Source organism: Pithys albifrons, chromosome 7 (genome assembly GCF_047495875.1).
Source record: "Pithys albifrons albifrons isolate INPA30051 chromosome 7, PitAlb_v1, whole genome shotgun sequence".
NCBI classification, from domain to species: domain Eukaryota; kingdom Metazoa; phylum Chordata; class Aves; order Passeriformes; family Thamnophilidae; genus Pithys; species Pithys albifrons.
This window is the reverse complement of record NC_092464.1, coordinates 9,420,246-9,447,082: the sequence shown is the minus strand read 5'-3', so window position 1 is coordinate 9,447,082 and position 26,837 is coordinate 9,420,246. Positions and strand designations below refer to the sequence as shown.

General features: G+C 37.9%; 1 protein-coding gene across 2 annotated transcripts in view; it reads left to right on the top strand.

Moving 5' to 3' along the window:
• The window catches only part of LMBR1 (limb development membrane protein 1), a 72,366-nt gene extending 45,837 nt beyond the window's left edge, over positions 1–26,529 (top strand). For both annotated transcript variants that reach the window (XM_071561059.1, XM_071561060.1), the window contains 12 exons: positions 694–820; positions 1,036–1,104; positions 3,477–3,541; positions 4,424–4,496; positions 9,986–10,066; positions 11,002–11,078; positions 11,322–11,399; positions 12,297–12,370; positions 12,606–12,696; positions 14,157–14,223; positions 18,416–18,577; positions 19,082–26,529. In XM_071561059.1, the coding sequence (XP_071417160.1) occupies positions 694–820; positions 1,036–1,104; positions 3,477–3,541; positions 4,424–4,496; positions 9,986–10,066; positions 11,002–11,078; positions 11,322–11,399; positions 12,297–12,370; positions 12,606–12,696; positions 14,157–14,223; positions 18,416–18,577; positions 19,082–19,164 (1,047 nt within the window). In that variant the 3' untranslated portion in view covers positions 19,165–26,529. The remainder of the gene's footprint in view (positions 1–693; positions 821–1,035; positions 1,105–3,476; positions 3,542–4,423; positions 4,497–9,985; positions 10,067–11,001; positions 11,079–11,321; positions 11,400–12,296; positions 12,371–12,605; positions 12,697–14,156; positions 14,224–18,415; positions 18,578–19,081) is intronic.
• Positions 26,530–26,837: the final 308 nt, after the last annotated feature.

The following is a 26,837-nucleotide window of genomic DNA, read 5'->3' as shown; positions in this document are numbered from 1 at the left end:
CAGCTATTAGAGTTGCTACGTTTTTAGACTGGAGCAAACGCTGTGGTTTGTCGCCTTGCAGGGGAGTGATTTGTGTGTTTCCCGGGGCCCGCAGGGATGATGGGAGCGGCGTCTGCAGCAGGAGCCGGAGCCAGCAGTACTCGGGCCGTGCGCTGGAGGGCTCTGCAGACTGACTGCTGCAGCTGCAGGGTGGATTTTAAGGAAATTGGTGCATTGTACCTGCGCAGGGTTTAATGCTTGCCGGGCCATTTGGCTATTTGCCATAATTGGCTTTCCATTCCCTTGATTGGGATCATAGATAAAAATTTGCTAATCCACTTTCTTTGCTGAAAGTATTAGGAAAGTAATCCATCTTTTAAAAATGCTTGAGCAAAATCATATGGTATAAAGAGTACTTTATGGAATAATGAGATTAATGAAAACTGTAAGGCATATGCAATTTAAAACGTTTTTTCTATGGGTTTAAGGGGAAAAATGTAGTCTGGACACTATAAAGCCATAAGTACTTCCTTTTTTTATGCACTGCCTTTTAAATGTACATTACATGTTGTGCTTTTGTCTACATGATAAAATGTGAGTATGTGTTTAGGAAGAAGCATCTCCTATTTATTTGTAATTTTCTCATGTTTAAAAAGACCCGATTCAAACTTCTTGACTGTGTTCTTTCCTCCTTCTCCCCTTTTCTGTCCACAGGGCATCAGAGCACGCATTTTGGAAACCCTTGTAATGCTCATTCTTCTTGCACTGCTTATCCTTGGAATCGTATGGGTGGCCTCAGCACTCATAGACAATGATGCTGCCAGTATGGAGTCTTTATATGGTATGGAATGCAAAACAACCATCACACTAGTTCTATTTCAATTACAGAAATGGATGTTTCCAGTTAAATGTATTTCTAGTAAATGCCGTGTGAGTATTGCACAGGTTGTGAAGAAGCTGTGTTAATTCAGTCAGCACCATTTTTTCTGTTCATTTCTGTGACATAAGTAACCTGTCTGTGATAAGCTAAGGCTGTGCTCAATGTTTTCTTTACAGACCTCTGGGAATTCTACCTCCCGTATTTATATTCCTGTATATCACTGATGGGATGCTTGTTACTTCTGTGTAAGTATTTTCCTGATTATTCAAAAAGATTAATGATTTTTTTAACAGTTAAAGGAAAGTTTTTGATAGGGAAAATCATGGGTGTGATATTTTTTTCCCATTAAGTTTAAATTTACAGGTAAATTTGATAGGTTTGGATTCTGAAGTTTAAACGAATAGTACCTTTCATTTTCAGGTTTTGAGAAACCTCACACCTCACCCCAAACAATTTCAACATTAACTTGTTAAAGCAGGTCGTTGAAAAATAGGGACTTCATTCTGCAAAGAAAAGCACAATTTTTAAATGAAATATCTGCAGGAGGTCGGTGGTATGGTGAGAAAGTTATTTTGGAACACTTTGTCCTATATTCAGTAAACTACCCTTTTTCCTTTTGTAATTGAAAATGTTGCTGTGTAGACAGGAGTTGGAAGACAGTGCAGTCAGCTTTCATAATCACAGAGCTGGTACCTGGCCAGTCTGCAGGGCAGTTATGCAATTGCATTTAAAACAAATGCAGTAGAAACCCAAACCTTATACCAACTGGTCCTAGCCAGAGTTCAGTCAACCATGTTTAGGGGAATAAGAACCATTGTGGAAAACTCCAAATCCCGTTTAGAATCTCAGCCCTCTCGCTGAATAATTTCTAGAAAATTGCTGAGAGGGACAGAACATCTCCCTTTCTAGACTACCATGGTTTCATCCTTTCTGCAAGCTTGACAAATTCACAGCTAACACAGGGCTGTCACTGTGGAAAAAGCGTGGGGAGTGCTAATTTGAAGTGTCCCCAAAACTAAGCAAATCTGTCTGAGACACACCTTGGTGAGTCTCCTTAAGTTGTCTGTATGTGCAGATTTCAAATCCACTTTGGAGGAGGAAGGGAGAGGTGAAACACTGTGGTTCTCAGTGTCTTGTGCAGGCTATTCCAGGGTATGATTCACAAGAGGTGCTGAATGATTTTGTTGGGAAGTTGGTGTACAAAACTTCTACCTCTGCCCTGCAGTTTGTTTCAACAGAGCTGAAAACGCAGCCTGTGTTGTGGGGCTGTTTTAAACAAATTCACCACAATCATTGCGATTAATTGCCAGTTTTTGGAGGAGTTATGTGTAAGTTGTGCAGGGAAATCACTGGGGTTATTTAAGGCCCTCCAAGCTGTTAGATCTGTGTAGCTGAAGGGGCAGCATAACAGCAGTGGGGCAGCTGCTGGAGTAGAGCTTCTTCAGGTCTTCGACTGGTTCAATTGCTGAAGCAGTTTGAGTAAAGCCTTTTGCAGGGACGATTTGGAGCATCACTTCTTTTCTCCTTTTCCTGCAGACTTCCTCTGCAGTAGAGGAAGACTGGCTTAGGTTAGATTTTTGAATACTCTTTATTTTTCCTGTAACACATAGTAGTTACAGTGAAACACTAGTTAATAAAAACAAATGTAATCCTCACTATAATAAAATTGTGTGTGCTTCTCCTTTTTTTGGCAACACTTCTATTATAATGAAACTATAAGTATATCCTCATCTATGGTCTTACAAATTCCTGTATCTCCTACATGTTTCAGTATTTGAAGACTGTTCTGCCTAAGCTGTTATTTTTTAATAATTATTTTCCACTAGCACAGCTGAGCCTTTCTTCCAAGAAGCACATATGCAGCATTGCTGGAAACTGTCACAGGCTAGGATGAGAAAGGGTCCATTGTTATTTCTTAGTAAATAGCTTAAAATCTGGTAGCTATTACCAACTGAATTTGCAGGATGACTTTCAGAGCAAAGCAGCTTTGGGATCTCTTGACCTTGCAGGTATACCTGTGCTAATAGATTAAATGTGCCTGAGATGTTCTCCAGTGCTGTAGCCAGCCAGTGCCATTCCATCCAGGATATTGCAGTTGGCAGAAGGTATCTATGTACATATTGCCTCTTGATAATGGTTCCTGGGCTGCACAAACTCCAGAACTGCTCTGAAAATTCTTTGGGAACATGTTAACTGGCCCAGGGCATATCATGCCAGGGATAGTTCTAGCAAAATACTGGTGTAGGCAATCCAGTTTTAAAGCCCAGGAACGTATCCTGGCACTCCTGAATTTACTAGTGTAGACATAGCCTCTGGTGCCACATGCTTTGAATAAATAATTAGTTGAGCAAGTTTTAAGATACCTGATTTTATGGTGTTCCTTGTTGACAAAAAAAAAAAGAATCACTGTTAATCTCTTAGAGGGGAGAGATACTTGTCTTGTTAAAAAAAATCATATGATTGCAATGTATTAAAAGTTCATATTTGGAACTTGAAGCTCTTGCAGTTCTTCAGAAAGAAAAAATGGTTATATGTTGAATAGTACAGTGAACATCCAAATGAAAAATTGTTTTTTTCTCTTACAAGTGACTGTTTTGCCTACTCTGTTTCCCCACAGTGTGCACGCCAGTGGGACTGTCTCGCATGTTTACAGTAATGGGTCAGTTGCTGGTGAAGCCAACAGTAAGTGCTGCACAGTGCTGTCCTCCTGTGCTACCTGTGGGAAGGTAGAATGGCATTTGGGTACTTCCTTTTAGAATGCTTGCACTTGTACAGAATTCTGACTTCAGGTGGGCTTGTTCTGAGTTCAGGAACAAAGGATGATACAAAAGCAAAGGAAGGCTGGATAACAAGAAAGGTACCTGCAGGTGCACTTAGATGGGTGAAACACGGCGTTGGTGGCATCTGTAAGAACTTGCTATGCACAGATACTCTTCAGTTTACATACTGAATGCAGTGAGAGATGGGAGAAATTTGTACCATGTGCAAATGCCCGTAGTGTTTAGCTGTCACTTTCCTAGTTTGTGGTTGCTAAAATTTGGGTGCACTTAAGTCTTGCATTACTTTTCATTAGTCAGTACAATCATGGAAATGCAAAGAAAAAACATGCTGTTTTGCTATCCATAAACTTTAATCTTAAAGCCCCTGATAGTAAGGTAGACTTCATTTATTTGGCTTTCGCTTCCCTTAGCAACTTAGATTTGCTTGAAATACTGACTTATGTGAAAAGTTAAGCTTTTAATGTACTTTTTAAAAATCTGCAGCTATTTTTGTTTAAATTGAATGTGAGTTTTGATAAGATTTGAATGTAGTTAGATGTACTGTTCCATCTCTTCAGGTTGAAACTGAACATAACTAAATCCAGGAAATTTTCTTACAATAAAGAAATAGATCTGTAACAGAATGGAATAATCTTTTTATGAAATTCTCGTGTCAATATTATAAAAATGTAGACCCTATATTTAAAATATAGGTTACTGGAGCAAAGTGAACCTGATTATGTTAGTGCAATCAGGGAAAAAGGTGCCTCTGATACTCAGTTCATGTTTCTGTTTCCAAATACAGATCCTGGAAGACCTAGATGAGCAGATGTATATCATCACTTTAGAGGAAGAAGCAATTCAGAGGAAGCTTAATGGTATGTGTGGTATGTCTGTTGTGATACTGCTCCAGGTACAGTATTTAGAGTAGAGTGCTTCTGGTCAGGAGCATTGGTCTCACTGTTAAGTAGCCTCTTCTTTCAAAATAGAAAATATCAACATCTTATGTAAAGAGTGTTATAGCTGTACGTTTCATTGCTCACTGGGTTGGTCAAGATTGGCTCTTATATGTGTGGTTTGCTTTGAGTTTGTTTTTAACATGTTCATCAGCTCTAATGTGTGAATGTTCTGAGACTGAGTAAGCAATTGAGTAGTGACCAGGCCCACCACCATTACTGCAAAATATCTTGACTTGGTAAATGGCTCTTATTTTAGCCTTATGTGAAGAACCACTAGCTTATATTAGCAAGAGGCTTGACTTTCTACAATGTAAGTTTTGTTTTTAATTTGGAGAATTTTTTGTGTTTCAGTCCATTGTTATTCAGAATCTAAGGCAATAATCCATTAAAAATCAGAGCAGTCCTTTATATTCTAGGAGCTATTTGGTGAATTTAATACTTCGAATAATTAAATTAACAAATAATTAAAATTAATAATTATAAAAACGTTTTAGACGCCTTATATTTAATATTACAATTTTGCATTTCCTGATAAGGTGTTTCTGTTTGAAAGTATTTAAAAAAACAATATGAAGCTTGACTTCTAAGAGAAAGAGTATTGCAGCATGGCAGGCACCAATTATGGAAAATGTGTTGGTTCTATAAACCTGGAAATCATGTACAAATCTTCTGACTTGCTCATAACTGCATGGATAAGCCATCCATCCACAATTGTTTCAGGCTGGAAACCCAAAGAATATTCATGTCATGACAAATCGATTGTTGTGCTGTCTTATGACTTATTTTAGTATTAATTTTCCTAATTTTTTGCCTTTTCTTTGCTGTTTTTCAGTGTTCTGTCATAAATTTCAGTCTTTGCTTCTTTGAGGTCTCATGAAGTCTCCTTTCGAAGTTGCTTGGTCAGGGAAAGTACTTTTGATAGCAGAGACTATAGTGGTCATGTTTATTCCAAAGTTTAAAATTTATGGGGATTTAATGACTTCTCTGTGCTAAAATCAGCCATTGTTTCAGTTTAAAAGTAATGTTCACCTTTGCTGTTTTGGGCGCTTAGGTTTCTATACTAACACAGGCATATATGTGCAGTCACATACAGGCATGCAAAAAGGTGCATGCAGTGAATGTCTTTGAAGCTGTGGTGGGGTAATTATAATTGTTCTGTGTGTTTGATGTTAGCTGGGAACTGTAAAATATTTGTTACTGAATATTTTATGTTGTCATGGTGATTGTGCTTGTGTATGACACAGAAAAATGACCTGATGGTTATTCAGGTATCTGTTGGAAGAAGCACAGAGCAGGTTCTGCTGTTCAGGTGGGAATGTGGTTATTTAGCTGATACTTGTCTGCTGTTTTTCTGTGCAGAAGTCTATGCAACAGTTGTTTATATTGAAGTTTAATATCCCTCGTGAGGTGGACCTCGTCTCTTTGTAGGCATCTGCTAATTGGGTCTGGATTTAGGACGTGTGCAGGTGGCTCCCCTAATCACGAGTGAAAGACTGGATTCTCTTTCAGCACATGGGTTGGTATTCAGTGAAAAGTGAACTGCAACCCACCCATGTTCCATGGAGCGCTCACCAGCCTGCTCCTGAGCAGTGAAAGGTGTGGGGCTTCAATGTCCTCTGACAGGAGAGGAAACTGAATTCCTGTTTTCCATGCTGAGGGAATGGCATTGGCACCCACGTTGAAGGAAGGCTTGAAAAATCATCTGGTGTACAGAGAAAACAAATGGACTTCTGCTGAAAAGTAAATGAAATCTAAACTTGCATATAGCACATAGGTTGGGGCAGTGTTATACGTGCAAGAAGATACTCTGCAGGATTTTTGTGAGTAGATAAATTAAGTATATTTGAGTATGGCGCTCTCTTAATATGGCAAGTATGGAAAGCTTCATCTTCTCTTATAGAAGTTTTTCTAACACTTAAAAATTATGCCAGAAAAACAGAGATCATTATTGCCAGAACTGGGAAGGATCATGCTTAGCATGTTAATTGCATTTTTAAAAAAATGTATACAAATGAAGGTGGTGCTAATTACATCAATAAATAATGCTGTGATGTTAGAGGCCATAGTCTGTGTCTTAACACACAAACTGTGCAATTCCTTCTGTTGCTGTATCACAGCAGATGTATCTGGCTGCACAATTCCAGTGCCGTGGCTGTTGCAACCCTTCCACAGGCTTGGTGGTGGAAATATGTGTGCTAAAGTAATCCTGCTGGGCAGGTTTGCAGTGAAGCCTTCTGAAATACATACTTCATTTATGTGTATAACCAGAGAGTTTAATTTTTATTAAAACTGAGTAGGACCAGAGCAGAGGCTTAAGTGATACTTGATGACTGTGAAACTCTTCATATTTGAATAAAATCTAACTGCAAACTGTAGATCTTCGTGAGAACTAATTTTCTTCCTCCTCAGGTGTCTGAAGAGTCTAACTGAAAATCGGAGGAGGAGGGAAGGGAAAGTTTGATTGTGTTATCTACCCTAGTATTTTTATCTATTGAAGAGATACTGGGTTTTGGGAAAATGTTTGTTTCCAGTGTATTATATTTCAGTACCCACATCACTCCTACAGTCGAAGAATAAAGCTGGGACTTTTTTATATTAAAAGAAAAAAGTTGCCTTTAGCTATTAGTTTTCCTGAATCCAAAGAGACGGGTGGGGTAGGATCAAAAATACTTACTTGATCAAAGTTATTGGCTCTGAAGGTATCCTTACCTATGTAAGAAAGATGAAAGGTGTTGTTTTTATTGCACACTAGTAACAGTGTAATTTTGAACTAATTGGTGTTGAACTGCCAATCACCTTGGGGGAATGCAAATAGATACTCTTACAATTTCCTTTGAGGTACTGAAATCTTATGTCGGAGCTGGAAGAAAAACAGAATAATACCGTTAAATTGACCTTAAATGAGCTGCTTTGTGGCTTTCTTGGAGAATCCCTTCTAACTTTTCATTGCTAGTCCAAACAAGTCTTGTCTACCAATTTGATTTATTGGCTAGACAGCGCTGACATTGAACTTTGTACGTGTTTGAAATAAAGCTAATGTTAGAGAGCTTTTAAGAATTTAGCTGCATCCTTTTCAAATACTCTTTTGACTGATCTGAAACTTTGCCTTCCCCTCTCATAAAATATCCTTTTGTATAGCAACCTGTTGTTTGCAACTATTTTTAAGGAGGAACTACAGCAGCACTGAGATATGATTCAGAATTTCTAGTGATGTGTCTCTTGGGGACCTAATGTGATCATGCTGACTTTGTTGGAAAGAATCCCATGAAATCAGTGTTTTGAGCTCTTGATTTTTGTATTGAGGGGAGAAAACAACATATATATTGAATTGAGCTTTTCCTCAGAGACCCCTAAATCAGTTATGGAGAAGAAAAAAATGTCAGATACTGACTTAAGTTTTCCTTCAGCTGCTTCCATTAAAGTCCTTTTCCCAATGAGTTCTATATCTATTCTTCTTCCCACCTCATAGTAATTAGTCATTCCATAAAACAGATGTTTTAGACTTTTTTTTCATAAGGAATGCACAAAAGCTTTAGATTAGGTGGTTTTTTTTTAGACAAAACTTTTTCTGAAAACTCGTGTTATGATTGTTTATGTAAAAAACATGGAAAAATTAGAATTCATATTTCAGACACTTCAAGTGAATAGAAGTTGTTACAGGACAGCACTTGCAGGTCTTACTGGTCAATCCTAGGACAGGAGATATTTATATATTTGAACCTCTGTAAATATCACCCCGTACACATGGTGTCACTGATATGCAAGATGTTTAGGCACAGCCCAGGAGTTATGTGTTACATACAAAAATGTGTGTGAAGAACGTTTGATTAAACATGTGAAAGTTGATGTTTGAAACAGCTGTTTCATTGATGGTTTGACTGCATTGAACAAATCAGTATCAATACTCTGCAATAAAAAGAGTAACTTTTGTGTACTGAGATTGGTGGGTGGATGAGCAGACAACAGAAAATAAGGAAATAATGAGACTGCACTACAAAGTAGTGCTAGTGTGCCAGCAGCCTAAGTGCTGTTTAGTTTTTGTAGACAAATGATCAAGACATGAGATAAAAGCCTGGACAAGAATATTAATTTCATATTAAAAAGGTATGTGGAGCATAGTGCTGTTACAAGTTAACCCACAGCCAAAGGTGAGGCCAAGGGAAGGGAACGACCAGCAGGTGAAGGGTGTGAATGTAAATCAAGATAGAGGATAACAGAGGGGACTTTGGGTTTAAGACCTTGAACTGTCACTGCCACAGGAGTGTTTTTGCGGAGAGAGATTGGCTTAGAATAGACAGGCAAAATATGAGCACTTACTTTCAGGTGAGATTATTCAGACGTAAAAGGGATGAAAGTGGGGCAAAGGTGAGTGGAGAGTGTTTTTAACTTATCCCAGGAGGAATATTTCCAATTTATGGTTGCAGAGAGTAAAAGCTAAAGTAGGAATTATGAGGTGGGAACTGAAACAGCAGATCTCTGGTCATTATTGCAGAGCTGTGTCAGTACCTGAACACTGTGCAGTGTTTTAGAGGAACTGGCATCAAGAAGGGAAACCAGTGTGCTTGCACTGAAAAGAGGAGTGGTTGAAAAAGAATGGAAGGTTTCTGTTCTTGAAGAGAAGAAGAAGCGAGAGAGAAAATGGGCTGGGCTCCCTAGAGGCTGTGTAGAGATAGGAAGAAAAGTTGCTGAACAACTTTTAGGTAGAAAATTATCAGGGAGAAAGGAGTTATTATTACAATTGTCAGTTTTCAGCTGGTGCAGAGGAGAGAGTGTGAGGAGTTGGAGAATGGTGACACATGTGCAGTAACCTGTGAAAAAGGAAAGGGAAAAAATATGGTCTTGTGGGGTTGTGTCAGAGGGGGCTCTGTTGCACGAAGAGGCTGACGATTAGGCAAACTGGTATGAGCAGAAGATGTATCAACAAGCAAGTCAGTGGTATGGAAACTGAACTTGCTGAGGAAAGGGAGGGAGGGGCAGAAGCTCAAAGTGGAGCTCTAGACACTTTGGAGGCAAAGGTCCACTTTCCCTTTAAGTTGCTAAATAATAATGCCCTTGAAGGGCATCTGGGGATTCTTCACATCTTGATACAAGAATCATACAGGGGTACAAGCAAGAGGCATTTGACACATCCCATCTGTCACACTGTGGTCGTTGGACCTGTGTGGAAGTTCAGCCATAGCTATTCTCAGCAGGGCAGGCCAGAATCACAGATCACACTGAAGTGTGTGATGTGCTGAACTCTCCTGGTTAGAGGCTCTTGATAAACCTCTGTTTTTTGAAAAGTAGTTGAAGAGTCTCAAAGAAACACCTGCAGTTTGAAGTCACAAGTGTTAATGTGCTGCTTCCTAAATCTGAATTGTCACAGTGTGTCTTATACTTAGTCTCATCCAAAATACTCTTTTTTTTAGGCATATCATCCACAGTTGAATACCAGACTGTAGAGTTGGAACGAGAGCTTGCAAAAGTGAAAAGCAAGAAAACAAATCTAGGTAATGATCTCCTTTCTAGTGTTTCTTGTGGATTGTACTTTAATAAATGACCTTAAGGTGCTGTGTTGAGCTTGTAGCAGTGGCCCTGTTGCTCGCAGTTTGTTCTTAATCAGATTTGTGCCCTTCAAATTGTCATAGTTTCTACAAATACATTGCATGAAATCCTTGTGGCTCCCAACAAACAAATTTAAGTAGTGAGTCTGATTTGGATCTTATTGCTAACATAATTTTAGAGACTTGAAACACTTTACTTCCTTGCATGGAGCTCAGTACCATGGTCGTTTCACATATATGTTTGTGATTATTTGGGTTAATTTAAGACATTACTTTTCTTTTTCTTTCTGAATTATTTGTAGAGAAGTCAAATTATGTTAAAGAACAGTAAAATAATTCTTAGCAGGTTTGTGTCTTTTAAAACTGAAGGGTGATACTTCTGGTAATGGCAGCAACTCAACTTGTATTTTCCTTTTGCACATGCTGGTGATGTCCAGACACATTAGTCTTGTCTTTCTTGCCCTACAAGAAGAAAATACCATTTCAATATCTGAAATTCTGTGCCATTCTTTTATGTCGTTATTGTAAAATATATATGTAAACCAATGTGTTTTTAAATTCAGTCTATTTAAACTTTGTGGAACTGCTGGGTGCCAGATGAAGAAAAAAGTTATGGTAAAACATGCCTGTAAACAAGAAAGAAAAATTTGCTTGTCTCTGTCTCCCCAGCCTTTCTCTAGAGAGGCTTCATGTTTTTGGCATTGTTTTGTACAGCGCTGCAGGGAGGATGTTTTTATGAACTGGTTCGTGTTTGTTCCAAATAATGTTACTGTTGTCAGCTGTAGTTAATACAAGAGCTTAGAGGTATCTGAATGAATCTTACTTGTTATATTCTGAGGTGATATATGGTATTAATCTTCTGTTTTTTCTCTTCTGAACAGAACGGAGGAAAAAAGCTTCTGCTTGGGAAAGAAATTTAGTCTATCCAGCGGTCATGATATTGCTACTGATTGAGACAGTAAGAATTCCTGCCCTTTTTTTTCCCCTTTTTTTCCCCTACAAAAATTATGGAGAGTTGTTTGTACGTATGGGGGAATAATTTTAAAATTTTGGGGTGATACGTGTTTAAGCAACAGTCTTGATATTCTTTTCTGGACCATTTTAAAAGAACTTGACATTATGGAGTCCAGTGGGGATAAATTATACTTTTAAAAAATGTGGAATGCTTTTAAATAACAAGACTATTTCTACTTCTTTATAGTCCATCTCAGTTCTCTTAGTTGCTCTCAACATTCTTTACCTGTTGGTTGATGAGACTGCAATGCCAAAGGGATCAGGGGTAAAGTAAACTTCTCTTTTGATTTTTATAACTTTAGTAAAGCTTTGGAGCCCTTACAGAAGTGCAAGTGAGAACTTCTGCTTTAATAACATGGAAACTGATAAGCCTTGACCTTGCTTCTATTTTGTTCCTGTGCAAATGCAAACATTTATTACGTGTCATGTTATAGTGAGTTCTTATTAAAACTGCTGCAGAAGCTTTATGTAGATACAGTAATTGAGTAAAGCAAATCACTAATGGGGAGTTTACACTTTACTCATGCCTTCTACTATTATACAGACTTAAATGTTCAATTTAAGAAACTGTGTTAAAAATGATATGAAAAGCATGTCTGGGTTTGTGTTCCTCTTAGAAAGTATGTAATTTTTTTCTGCCTTTATTATAAAAATACTTGAAGAAAGTAAAGAACAGCACATTGGCTCATAGTGTCTTTAATCCTGAGGGCTGTTTTGTTAACTGGGTAGTGCTTTCCCCTGTGTACAGCTGGGTATGAGCTGGCAGAGCCGTAGGGGGTGTTCAGTGGTGGTGGCCACTCCACCTGTGGTGTTGAGAACAACTAGAAACATGTAACTTCGAGGCATCTTATTTTAGTTTCCAAAGCAGTGGAGTATGTTTAAAACAGCCTGTTGGGTGAGTGCAGTGTGCACCCAAAGTGAATTATTACCTCCTCTGTCTTAGCAATACATTTCACTGCAGTTTGAAAGTTGCTGATGCAATTGCATGGGAGAGGGACTTGCAGGTTAGGAATCAGAATATCCCTTAACACTGAATTGAGAGAAGGCATGTAAGATGTTAGCTTTTTTTGATTCTGGTAGAAGTTAACTTCATGTATAGTCGCATGTCTCTTACTAAATTCTCTGATTTGATGAAATTATGCAAAATGTTTTCTTCTTGTAGGGGCCTGGAATAGGAAATGCCTCCCTATCCACCTTTGGCTTTGTGGGAGCAGCACTTGAAATCATTTTGATTTTGTATCCTTTCTGTAAGAATTCTGTCTGTTAACAAGTATTCTGTCTAGTTTTCTGGGACACTGGTAATTTACTAAGACACTTTCCTGGAAAGAAGAAAGAGATAGGTCAGTCCTTCTCAAGCACTTGAAGTGTTTTTGTTTCTTTTTTCTTTAGTTCTTAAGACTTTTAGCAGACTGCTGAGAACTTGAGTGAAGCTTGCATTCCTTGGAGGATCCTTTTTCCTTGATTCTCACAGCTATCTCATGGTATCCTCTGTCGTCGGCTTCTACAGTCTTCGCTTTTTTGAAAATTTCACTCCCAGGAAGGATGACACAACTATGACAAAGGTGAGGTTCGGTCTGGGATGGGGATGGCCCCTTCCTCTCTTTCTTGCCACCCAAGACAAACTGACTCTCTTAGTAATTGCCCTGAATGGCTCATTTGCAGTGATCAGTATTTGTTTGTAAGCTGCGTAAACACAAACTGGAAGATTTTCAAAATGCTGAATGAGTGGGAAAAAGGATGTGCTCTGTTTAGTTTGGATGGCATCCATTCACTTGTAAAAAGCCGGGAATGGCAGAGCTTGTTAACTGGCTATAGAAAAGCAAGTGAAAGAACTTTTTTCAAAGGAAACCTATTGCTAATGAGTAACTTTGATTGTGCTAACTGTACTTCAGGGAGCTTGTTTGAGATCTGAACAACGTGGTTTCTAGAAGTAATACAGACAAAGTAATTCAAATTTGAATAATTAAACTAAGACTGAGGAGGGCTATTCAGCAACATTTTGCAATCTGAAGCTAATTTGACTTTCTACAATTTAGCAATGGCTTGATAATAAAAACTGCTCTTACCTAATGCAGAGGAACATGTGGCAAAATATTCCCACAGCTGACAAGGGGAGGTGATCAGTAAGGATCAGATGTTGAATTTAATTATTTTTTCAGTGTGCTTCATTGTTTGTTTCTGTTGTCTTGGGTTTTCTTAAGTAATGGATGAACATATTTTTACTATGTATTGTTGGAAATGAGAACATTGGTCAACACACAGAATGGTTATAGTAGATAAGTAGTAGAGAGTTGGAATGTTCTTAATATTTCCTATTGATTGTTTACAGTACAGCGGGAATAGTGTAGAAATAAATAGTGAATGTGCAAATGTCTACCTATTTTAAAGAAGTGTTCAGGTTTGTTTTTTTTCTTTTGGATTCTGGTAAAAATAGGGCTGAAGAAAATGATCCCTAGTGAAAGAAAGTTTCAATTACTCTTTATAAAGGCTTCACAAGAACTAGAATAAAATCTAACAGCTGTGAATTTTTTCGTACTATTTAAAGTAGACAACAGGCATTGAATTGAAAGGAAACTCTTTGTTGTAATTTTTTAAATAATGCTAATCCTGCAAGCAGTTACATCCAAGGCTTAAGCTGATGTATCAGTCGTCTCTTCTAAGCCTGTGGAATGATTCTTTTATAAAACGTTTGCAGGAAGTAAGTAAACAGTTCATGCTTTGCATTGTGGTACTTTTGAATTGTTTTGAGTCCAAGCATGCATAGCACTTTGATTAAAAAAGCACAGGATTACATATTTGATTTTTTCTTGCATCATCTTCATCTTGTGTAACACCATATGGAAAAATGTGTGAGAGAAGTCAGCAAGACTAACAATATGTTACTGTAAATTTCTTTAATTTCTGTAAATTTGAAGAATGTACCTTTTAAGAAATCTTGGTTTTCATCTTGACCACCGTTTTATTTTGTGTTCTCTTCAGCATCTCATTTATAATTTAAGTACTGTTTGTCATTTTCTAACAGATCATTGGAAACTGTGTCTCAATCTTGGTGCTGAGCTCTGCTTTGCCAGTGATGTCAAGGACACTGGGTAAGTGAAATGGCAGTATAACACAATGTAATAAAGGTTGTTTAATTGAATTAAAAAATAAACAACAACAAAAAAGAACAACCTGTAGCTGTATTTTAATTGCCATCACTTTCAATGAAAAGAGTATGTATGTGTGGGCTTCTTTTCTGCACCAAAGTGACCTGTTGAGCATACATTCTGTGGACATGATCTGCAGAACATGCTTTCCAAGAAGGAGATGCTAAGCATTTTCTAGAGAATATATTCTCTCAAATAGGTAGGTCAGATTTGATACTTAAAACAGGAGATTATGAGAAGAAAAGTTATGAAACTGATTTTCCAGGGAAGAATAAAATAGTTTCATGTTCACTGTGCAATTACAGTGCTGAGTTTCTGTCAAAAAACACACTCAGAGATTTTCAGGTAATACATTTGAGATAATACTGAGTGCAAGTGTCTTTTTAAAAACAGTTAATGACCCTTCATTTATTAAGATTTTTTTAATCAGCAATGATAACAGGCTGCTTTCCTTTTCCCTAAAATAATCTGCTTGTATTTTTTGTTATTTCTTTTTTTTAACTTAAAAATTTGTAGTCCACTATAGCAGATCTGAAGAACTTCTGATTTTAATGTTAAGAACTGTCAGTAGTATTTGAAGTAGTTAACTGCTTTAACCACTTGGAAAGACAAGATGTTTTGTATCTTCACATTGTTTAATAAGGTAATCTTCAGCTTGAATTCTTGGAGTTGGATTCCAAGGCTATGACATGTTTCAGTAGTTCAGAATTCTTGCAGCTGTTGGGAATTTCATTGGCAACGTTAAGTGGAACTAAACAAAAGTCTTCACCTTGGGCTATACGGAGTCTTAAGTACAAGATGAGAAGTTTCAGCTCAGGCCCACAGACCAGCAATGTGTGCCCAATAGTTCTGTAGCTGATTTTCTTTTTGACCAGAATGCTGTTGAATCAAGAGCAGTCAATGTGCTCCAGGAAACTGCTATGCATTGTCACACTGGGTGTGTGTGTGGATGAGGAGTTTTAGTAGATTTAGTAGATCATTTCTGTAACAAACAAAAACCCCTCTAATGCATTTTGGACTGTTAAATCTTAAAATACGCATTCTAGAGCTCATTTTGAAAAGAATCTGTAGTAAAACTTCACAAAAATGTATAAGAATAATTCAAGTATTTTAAAGTTTTAAATATAGACAGTATGATAAAGATCTAAGAACTAGAGCAAGATGTTATGTTGAAAAATCAGTGTTTTAGAATAGAATTATAACGTTAGTTTGTCTCCAGTAAGCTACTGCATTCAAGAATTGTTTAGGAGAAAATGAAATTAATTGTTAATGATCCATGAGATTAAGAGTTGATAATAACCGTATTCTGTGGCAGTAAGTGTGCACGCTGGGGCCATTGTTGTCTCATAGGAAACAGATTAATGGTAAAACTCACTTGAAAAACAGACTAACAAATGAAATTCCTGAATAGTTTGCCATAGAGATAAATAAAAGAAGAAAAAAGATGGAACAATTAACACACAGCTAACAAATGCACAGTCACAGCTGTCCAAACAGGATTAATAGAGTGTATTAGAGTACAGTGAGTCATGTGGTGCTTTGCAGAAATATCAGTGTGTGTTGCACTACATGCCACTGCCCTGTGGCACTGAAGAGATGAAAAGAAATAAATATGTTAAGCAGATTCATAGTCTTTTCACTTTCTTAAAAAAGGGAGTTTCTAGACTATACAGAAAAGGCTGGACTTTATCCTTATGGGAAAGGTGAAAAAGCAGAAGTTATCTAATGCATGTACTGACCTTTTTCAAGTTTTAAAAATGGAAATAGAATTTTTTACATTTCATAGCATTCTTATTAGGTATGCAGGTGGTGGATGTTTCTAATCTGTCATTCTTCTAGAACTCCAGGAAAGTTTTTACTAAAATAAATTATTTTACTTAAATAAGTTAACTTTTTTTTTCCAGAACTTTTTAACCTTTTAGCAGCAGCCCTTCAAAATTGTTTCCCACCAGCACCATTTTGTTAACCACTGAGAAACAAATTGGGAACAGGGCACTTAATAGTCAAGAGCACAGAAACAAAGAATTGCACGCAAATTTGAATTTTCTAATATTCAAAAGTTTTCCTACAATTCTAATCTTGAGTATTATGTTTTAAGTAAATAGGGATTTTAAACTTCTTTGTATGTGCAGTCTAAATCATACTATTTTTTTCAGCTGGAAGAAGTCTTTAATATTTATATTATAAATTGTCACCAGCTTTTGTGTATGTATTTGAACTACTAGAGATGCAGGTTTCTGTTCAATTACTGAATAGTTTTTTAAATTAGTCTTGGGTCTTTTTTCTCTGTGGTCTCAGTAGATAAGAGAGTCATCTTAAGAAAGTCATCCAAATCTTTTCACCCCTTTTCCCCCACAAGTTTATAAAATGTTACTGTGTCAGATCTTTTCTCATGAGCAGTGACTTTTTTATTTGTAAGAAGAAATTGAATATAATTTATGGGCAATATTTTCCCACCTGTTCTAACAGAATTGTCAGGGTTCATTTCTGTTTGTCCTTGTTGTACTGCTCCATGGCTTGCTGTTCTTCTGGACTTTTTTGTGTCGAGGAATGTTATTCCTTTTCCAGAGAACTCTTTACCCAGTGCTCTGCCTGTTTTGTTCCTTTTCCTGGAAGCCTGTACGTTCAAACCTGACTTTCAATTTTTCTGTAGTTCCACAGTCTGACTAAAACACTGCTTCCTTTGGAAATGTTAAGGACATTGTTTACCTTCAAGTGGGAAAACAGCTCTGCGTTTATTGTCCTTCATCTCTTTACCAGTTAATTCAGACAGCCAGTTTCTTCTTTTTGTGCTAAGGTCTTCTGTGCTTTTTTAATATTTCTCCCTGATGCTGTGGGTGATTGTTTTGTTTCATCCTTTGAAGCTTCCTTTCATTTTCTTCATTCTGAAATGTTTTCATTAGATACCAGATTTGATTCCCATATTTTGCTGCTAAGAGAATTGTGTGTATCTTTTAACATTGTGATAACTGGCTGCAAGTCTTGGTTATCCAGGTCCAATCAGATTGCTAAGTGCCAAGAGGGTAACTGACCCTTAATTCTGTCTCTCTTTGTTTGCTATCACTGTTGAAATCAGTTCTTAAAAGCGCCCAAACTCTCTCAAAATAAGATGATAGAAAACTCGTTTCCAGGAGATTCAGAGCCAGGGCTGTTTTGTGATTGCCTCATTTGCTGCAGCCATTTTAGTTCTGGGACAAAGTCTCCTTCTTTTGCACTGTTAAGAACAGCCTTCACTGTGACATCATCTACGCCAGTAGTTTTTTGGGAATGTAATGGCTTAACAATCCTAGACAATGGTTTTGTGGGTATCTTCTCAATGTTCTGTCATTTATTCAGTGCAGTACTTGGTAAGACCCGGCAAAGGAACAGCCTGTGGTTCTTCCTCTCCTGCTTCCTGGGATGGGCCCTACAGCTTTTAGACATTCCACATTTTGGAAAAAATTTTCTTCATTTAACTGTATTGATTGACAGGCCTTTGATCAGCACAAAGTCCAAGTGTCAGGGTTTGAGGTGCACTGTGAGGAGACCTGTCAGCACTGTCTTTCAGCCAAATGCTCCATGGCTGTGGTGATAGGCAGATCCAGGAGGAAAACTGCAGTTAGAAAGATGTCTTTAAACTTTGGTTTCTAAAGCAGTGACTCTGGAAAAACACTTACAAATTGTTTACAGTAAGATGTTGTGGCTCTTGTAGAAAGGCTGTTTCCTACCTGTATTTTTTAATAAGAAAGCACATGGTGCATTTCATCCTTTCCTGGAATAAAGAAGGAGTTCATAGAAGTTGAGGTTTTTCAAGCAGTTTTCATACTAAAGCTGATGGTTTTCCCGTAGTTATATTTATTGAAACTGTAAAAGCAGAGCGCTTATCTAGAATAGATGATTCATTTCAACTCATATTATTCAAGCATTTTACTAGGAAATTCAGGAAATATTTTGGTAAGGGTATCTTACAGTTTTATAGTAGTCAACAAAGTAGAACGTGACTATGAGAACATTGTATGGTGCATTTAACTTTGTGTCTTTTAGTGCATTGTCTGAAAAAAATTTGCATCCAAGTGTAAAATTGGACGAAATTTTTGTGCTTTTCTTAAAAAATGTTACAACTATTTTGATCTAAATCTCACATGCAATTCTACAGGAATCACCAGATTTGATCTGCTTGGAGACTTTGGAAGGTTCAACTGGCTGGGGAACTTCTATATTGTATTATCTTACAACTTGCTCTTTGCTATCATGACAACGTTGTGTCTGGTCAGAAAGTTCACCTCTGCTGTGCGAGAAGAGCTCCTGAAGGCTATAGGTAACACAGCTCTGAAAATTCTGTCTGTGCTTCAACATTTCCCTTCTCCACCATTGATGCCTTGGTGTGCATGCCTACCAGTAAGGTCCTGGAAACTCTTTTTTGCTGGAATTTTCTGTAAGTTTTAAGGTGTGGATTCATAGCATTGTGTTTTTGAAAAGTGCAGAGCTAAGGTATGGTGTTGATTTTGGTGATATGCCTGTGATACTTACTGATACTTACATACAGCTTGTGTTTGGGTTGGCCATTTTCTCTTTTTGTTTAAAGTAACTTGTTCCCTAAAAATAGTGGAGGTCTTAACTGCTTTGTTGTATTTCTTGACCTTAGAAGAAAGGATTGAAACATGTTTGATACTGGGAGGATAAAATGTTCATATTTATTGTTGTTGCTACATCTTATCTTTGCTAATTAACAAGTCTCCTATCTCTTTAGATCCCTAGAGTAGTTTTTGCTTATATGGAGAGGACTAATTTTGAAACTTTAATGATTCTTGATGTTTTGCAGGATTAGATAAACTTCATCTATCAAACAATCCAAGAGACTCAGAGACAAAGCCGTCTGCAAATGGCCATCAGAAAACACTGTGATAACAATCACCTGCAATCAACAGAGCTGAGAACATCAACCTCATGGCATTCCTGTCATCTCATCAGCATTTTTATATTGCTTTTAGTTGTTAGTTTAGGTCCAGTCTTGTCTCCTTTTTGATGCTGTGTGCTTCTTAGGAAGTTAGGTGTGTCAGATTCTTCTCTTTCCAGTAAACTTTGGTCTGTTTGTTCATTTCCCAGTAAGTTAATGCAGGAGGTGCCTTGAAGACTGGAAGCTGAAGAGAATAATGCATTCCTTTTTATTTATTAAAATCTCACATCTTTATTTTTAAACTTGCTACCATTTGAATGCACAGTACCTCCTGTGTTATACAAACACAGCTATAAAGAATAACTTTGGGACTTGGCTTAAAAAATCAAAAAGAAAATAAGAAGAAAAAATACACTTGAAGCCCAATATGACCCTTACTGGAAAAGTAAAGTACCTGGAATAGGTTTCCTGAGAGGAGATAAACAGTTCTACTAAGAGTGTCTTAATAATGGCAGTAACTGGTGGAAATCCCAGTTCCCTTTGTGCTGGAATACAGTAGGCTGTGTCACAAAGCTTTCTTGGAAGGCCAATGTTTTCAGCTCTGTCCTTAGCTCTAACTGCCGGGTTGCTCTACTGGCAGTCAAACAATGTCTTAGTGAAGCCCAGATGAAGATTACCTTCAGTGTTAAATCTGAGCCTAGTATGCTTTGTAAAAAAGCTGTGTAGACCCCCTGTCACAGCTGTTACAGTTCTGTGAGCTACCCTTACCCTTCCCAGTACCCCCCTGTAAAATTCTTGATGAACTACTGTGTGTAAGCAGTACTTGTAATCAATGCAAGGAGCACAGAACTAGGAGGCTGCAGTTGCAGTTTTCTACAATCTTTAATTTGAAGTAAATTTCTCTGAATTTGTACTCCAGTTACCAGGATTTCTGTTCAGTGATATAATGCAGTGTCTGTCACTAAGCCTGTTTTTTAATGTACACATGAACATGTATATAGGCCTATTATATGTGTAGATATCATAAATTAAGATTATAGAGATGACATAGGTGGTTTGGTAAGTAAAACTTGCGTGTTGAATCTTGGTAGTTTGAATTTCTGCAGTGTTGCAGTTTACTGCTCAGGTAGACTCAGGATGGCATCGATGGGTGGTAAAGTCCTTTCTTGTAGCATTACTGCAGCCTTAGGGATCCTCTAAGCAGTTTACAGTAAAGAAAAACCCCAAGTAAGTATTCAAAATCTGCTTGCATTTTTGTCCTGCTTGGCCACAAGTAATCTTCAAACAGATTGCAATGAGGACACGTTCAGTGAGTTCCCATCATGTAGGGAGCCACAAAATGTTCCTGTTTATTTCCCATTTCTATAAAAAAACTTTGTCAGTCTGTCTGTAGTTTGGGGTTTTATATGTGATCAGTTGGAGACAACTTGCTCTCCAGTGTGGTTCCGAAATAAGATAAACCTTGTGTCAGAAACTCTGTTCTCCTGAGATGACTGCTCTGGGTTGTAGTCCTTATTGCTGTGTGTCTGAATGTTTGCTTGGTTTTTTCACTAAAGTGCTTCAAAAATCAAGCTCCAGTACACATGAGGATTTCTCCTTATTTGTTTATGTTGGCTTTTTTCTTTTTGTTTTTTTAGCTGCCTTTTCTGACTTGAACTGGGGCATAATGTAAATATTTCTGTAGTAAATGTGATGCTAGAGTTACTTTTTTTTTGGTGTGTGATTGGTATAAAGTCAAGGCTTATTGAACTGACTATTGATGTGTTGTACCAAGTCTTGGAAGAGAAAGTAAAATTGCTTGATTTCACTAAGGTTTATAAGCATCTTTTCTGTTGTTTGAGTTTAATGCTTACACTTCAGAGGGAAATCTGTTTCTGGGTCAAAGTTCTGCAACCAAAAACAGGGAGCTGTAATTAAAAGTTGTTTTAAAATATATTTACATTTAAAATATTGGGAGATATATTATTAGGGGAATCATTCAGGTATTCTCAGAGGTTGTAGCCTTATATATTAGCATTATAGTTAAAAACAACTGAAATACGTTGACCTCTTCATGCAAGTTATTGTATGACCAAAATTGTCCTCCTGTCTTAACAGGGCTCATTTATTGTGGTGTGTGAGGCCAGTTAACTTTATAGAAATATTTCTATTACAACATTAAGACAGTTATTCAAATACACGTTGTGAAACTGAAGAAGTTAATGTTAAGAATAAATGTAGGGAGTGTGAACGATCATAGGTCTTGCTCTTCATGCCTTTGGAGAGGTGTTTGTCCTGACACCAGTGACCCAGGAACACAGAAATGGTGGATTATAATGTGTGTGTGGTTTCAGAAAGTGAGTTGGGAAATTACTTAAACTAAGCAGAAGCAGTTCCCACTGAGAAGCACCCAAGCTTCAGGCAAGACTTTAAAACTTCTTCAAAACAAATGTTACAGACTGACTGTCCCCCCCACTCTGCTGGATCCTGCAGGCAGATGTGTTGGTTAAGGCTGCGATAGGGAAGATTTTACACTGGAATCTGTGGGATGGTTGAGATGCTGTGTGGTTTCAAAGGTGGATGACAAATTCAGAACTACCCTGTGCAATTACTGACAGTGTTTTGATTTAAATGAGCTGTTGATATTGTGACACTGTCCACATTAAAATACACCTTTGGCCTTGAAAATGACATGCTTATGCAAAGCTGTGTTACTGCGTGTAAGGTACAGGTCACTGTACTTTTCACAGAACATACGGTCACTTAAATACAAGCAACTGGTAATTCATTAATGGATATTGACAGTACATTCCTAGTATTTTGACTCATGTAGAGTCAGGTGTTCTATACCTTCAAGGTATATACAGCTGATCTTAGTAACATTAACATCTGCCTCACTTCTTAGGAGGCAAAAAGCACATCAATACTTCCATCTTCAACTAGATACCACACAAGACCAAAAAATAGATGTAAACTAAGTGTTTTAAGTTAGCCATTTCCTGGCTTTATTCTATGTTGGTAGCACAATATTAGATGCAGTGGCAGAACTGTAATATTGTGGAGTTTCTAAGCGTAAAGCACACATGCTTACCACTTTTAAGCTAAAAAATAATAGTATTGGTTACTGTATAAGTAACAGTTTTTGAATTCATAGGGAGTTTTGTTTACTGTCTGTAATGTGATGTTGTTTATCTTTGTCCCTGTTGTTCCTCCAATACCGTTGACCCTGTTGACTGTTTCAGTGTCATAGAAATTAAAGGATTTGACAAGTTGTTTTCCTTGTCTGGTTCCCAAGTACCTCGAGCAGCACAAAGGGAGGGCAGGAGCTCCTGGTCCGTGTGCTCAGTGGGATGGACAGTGGCACTTCCTCCAGTGTGACACCAGGAGTGCCGAGGGGCTGCAGCCCTGGCCTGTCCCACCAGGGCTCTGCTGCTCATCTGCGTGTCTCTGCAGCAGCTGATGCTACTTGAGGTGCTCACGTGCCCAGTGCTGTGTAGTGAAGATATGATGGCCCTTTTCCTAGAGAAATTACAGTCTGAATTAGAAAGGAATAAGCCAGAAACAGAGAGCAATTGGCCTCTTCCTGCATGTGGCTTTCCTTGAATTTTTGAAGTGTTATCTAGGTTATTTTCCTTTCTCTTTTTCCCCTTCCTCTTCCAGAAGCAGGATGGTGGTGTACATACAGCAGGTAAACCTCAAGATCATATTCTCTGATGTTGAAAATAACAATTTTTTTAAATCTAGGTGAAATCATTTAAACAGAGACAGGACACTAAGGCCACATAAGTAACCTCTTTAAAAAGAAATGTGTTTAGCTTCATTTAAAGAAGTGTTGATGTGAACTGTGAACCCTTAATTGCTTTAATGAAACAAGATCCCCTACCTGCTAGCACTAGGAGTTTTGCTGTTATTTTAGTGCTGACTTGAGACAGTGTTGCCTACACTACCTTCCCTCCCCAGCCCATGAACACTGAATTTGCTATTGGTAAGCTGGAAGGTTATTTCAGGCACATTAGCAGTATTTGAACTTTACAAAAATGCTGCTTTTGAATTCATCCCATTCAGGGAGAGCAGTCTAAGCCCACAGCCACCACCCAGATGGTGATAGAACCTCTGTCCCCTTTTCTACCTTCCCCCTGCTCTTACCTCGGGCAAGTTAGGCAAAGTCCCTGTATGAAGTTTTGATGGTCCTTTCTGTGATCAAGGTGTGTTCTAGGAGCTGAACTGGGTGACTTGATGAGGATTGCAGACTCTTGGAGTTTCCAAGTGATAGCTGAGGTGTTCTTGAACTGGAGCATATCACTTTCAGCTGTTTTGTTGGGGGCTCAGAAGTTGTTCAGGATCTTGTGTCTGTACATTACTGTGCAGCCATTCTCTATTGGAATGGCTTCTTGCTGTCCCAGGAGTGCTGCATGGTTCTGGCAGGAACCGTGTCCCTCCAGACCACAGCCAGCACTGTAACTATTAAAGCCTAACAATGTCAGTCAAAATCTTAGGAAGGAGAACACATCTTGTGGAGAATTAACATTAAGGGGGACTTCCAGAATCCCTGCTGTGCCCAGTAACTGAGGAAGGATGGTGGGTGAGGGAAGTGACATGGAGCTCACCTCTGCAGACTATTTTTGATTATTTTTCTAGTCAGTCTTTAAAATTCTGTATTACTAAAAATATATTTAAAATCCTTAAGTTCATGGAATTCAGGGGCTAATGAAACTTTTTTCTAAATCTGACTGAATTCCTGAAGACATCAAATATTTTGCCTTGCTTCTCTTTCTTGTTTTTTTCAAGTAATTCACTGTCTTACTTGATGGCATTCATGTTAAGAACAGATACGCTTCTTGACATAGACAAAATGTGAAATGGCAGAATGAGAATCTACATAGATCTGATGTATGCCCTGTAAGAAAACATACCAGAAGGCAGCTTTAAATGGAAGGTTTTTGAGATGTTTCACAAGCACCTAAAACTCTTCTTTCGCAGAGAGAGAAGAAACATATCATTAGTACACAAATATCAGTTGTGTTTTCTAAATATGCCAGTAATTCACTGACACTGAAAAGAACAACAAATCTTAAAATCTTTTTTGTGATTCACAGTGCAACTGTATCTTGGACTTTATAGAAGCCAGTGAACTTCTGAAAATATCCCTTGGCAACAGGAAACCTGAGGATGCTTGCTTGCTACCTCTGTGTTAATTACCACATTTTTTCAGTAACTTCTAAAGTTTCATTTATTACTCATAGGTGGGGTTTATTTTAAATATACATAACATTAAATGTTGTAACAAATATAGAAGATGACTCCAAACAACCAGTGGTGTCAGAAATATCCTGTACATGCTGATACTCCTGACATACTTAATTCCAAGCTATTTAAAAGATGTATCCATATGACGGCCTCATATAAACATAGAAATTATGTAATCCCAATTCTTCAAAGCTTTTATGTATCTAAATGTTCATTTGTACCTACATGAGCACTTTGGGATGCTACTTCTAAATGTTTGTTGGTCACTAACCTTAGTGTTGATGTTGCTTCTGCTCCCCCACTGCCCCTTACATTCAATTCTATAGTCAGCATCACTGGATGAGGCTTCTTTCCTGAACAGGGCTTTATTTTGCATTCCTCACATATTCAGTACTTTCCTAGATACCAGCTGTTGTAATATTGGGGCACTTGCTTTGATTTTAATGTACTTTTTTTTCTCAGATAGCCTGCACAGAGACATTCCCTATTTAGATCTGTTCTACCATTATGAAAATGTTAGCATTTATTCATCCATTTGTTTTTTACCACTAAATTCTATTTAAACAATCCTGTCACTAAATCATTCTCTAACACATTACCAAGAGCTCAAGTCAGTTTGAATTAGGAGTGAGAGGGAAGTGGTCTAGTCATTGCATATATTTGTGATTTTAACTTCCAGTACTATGAGGCCACCAGCCCATTTCTCAGTAAGGGTGAGGTGCTGGTACAGCTGCTCTGAGCCCCATGGCAGGCACTGCAGCACAGCTGGTGTTCTGTGGAACTGCTCTGCAGTTAATGTGCTGTGTGATTTGTGGAGTGGGACCACAGCTCTCTGTGCCTCTGCCTTCCTCCCTCAGAGATGGACACACATCATGTGGGCAGAGTGTTCTCATCGGTCAGGCTTTGTGTGGTGCCAAGGTGAGGATTTTCATGTGTTTTGTACCTTTGTATTTCATGAGTAGGAGCATGTTTTGGACCTTCTCTCCTTGTATAAAATGATCATTAAGAAAAGTGGCTTGATGGCAGTACCTGTGCTGTGGATACAGTGATGTGTTGAAATACTTAAGGAGAAAATTAACTGGTGCATGACTTCCCCTTTTCCACCTAACCATAAGGTTTTGCAGTCTGGAGCAAAATTCTTAGAATCATGAAATCTCTGATGAGTAACTTTCTCCTCCCTGGCTTTATGTTAAAAAAAAAAAATTGAGCCACTTACCATTTTTAAAGGTAGGTTTGAAAGTATTTTTGCCTTATGTGGTGTAACTTCTATTGCATTAAAAACAAATGGATAGAAAATGTAGATACTTTTGCGTCACGGATTTGAAATTGCAAAATGTGTGTATGGAACACACGTACCCAAAAAAAGGCTCTACTTCTGCTCCTTTTCTGTGTGGTTTGGGACCCAACCCTACATCAACTAAATAGAAAACCTGTGTTGCTCTTGTCTCCATGGAGCTTTATCTTTAAAATTCCCACTGGGGAGACAGAACATTTTCAGAGTGCTGCTGTCACTGTGATCCCCATCAACTGGAGCTTCATGTGGGCTTGGGGGACACAACCATAAAAATACACTTCTCAACCACCATCTCTGTGGCTGTTGCTGCTGCTGGCTGGGCTGTAACAATGGCAGCAGGTACCTTCTCTCATGCACTTTCAGGTTTTTCACTGCCGTGTTTCTGGTTAAGATCTCAGTTTACAAAAAAACTTACAAGTTATGCACAATCTAAACCATGTGAGACTGGGAGATGTTGAGCAGAATTGGTTCAGTTTGTGCTTAAGGCTTTGTAAACTCCACAGTCTTGAGCAACTGATTTTCCTCTCACATGGGTGGATCTCACCAAGGTATAATACAGCTGAAAAATTGTGCTTTTAGTATTAAATCCAAACAGTACCTTCTCCCCACCAAGCCCTTTCCAGTTCGTTTTAGGTCATCCAGAAATATGATTTATAATGTTCTCTGTTGTGGATCCTTTGTTGTGTTACGAAAATAAATGAAAATACTTGCTGCCTTAGGTAGGCTTTTTTTTTTTTATGAAAAGCAGTGGTAATGTGTTTGTTTTCCTTTGAAATGTTACACTGAATGTTTTGTAGGAAGTTTTTTTTTTAACTGTGTTTTCAATAAAGGTAAAGTGTGATTCATAGCAGAATTTTGTGCTGCCTTTTATTTTAAACAATGAAAAAATAAAAATCTCTGTGGCATTCTAAATTACCCTGCTAGCAATTGGTGTGAATAGTTGCATTCTTCTCTTCCTTCCTCTTCCCAATTTAACCTGCTTTTGAGATTCTCAAATGGCTGTGTTTCTAAAACAGCTGATGAAGGGAATGTGTTGCAGATTCCTGTACATTCAGAGGCATCACAGCCCTGTGTTTTAAGGCAGGTGTGCAATTAACTTGAACCCTCTGCTTTAGGCCAGTGGGGATTGTTTATAGGAAAGTATGCTGATTATGTAATTTG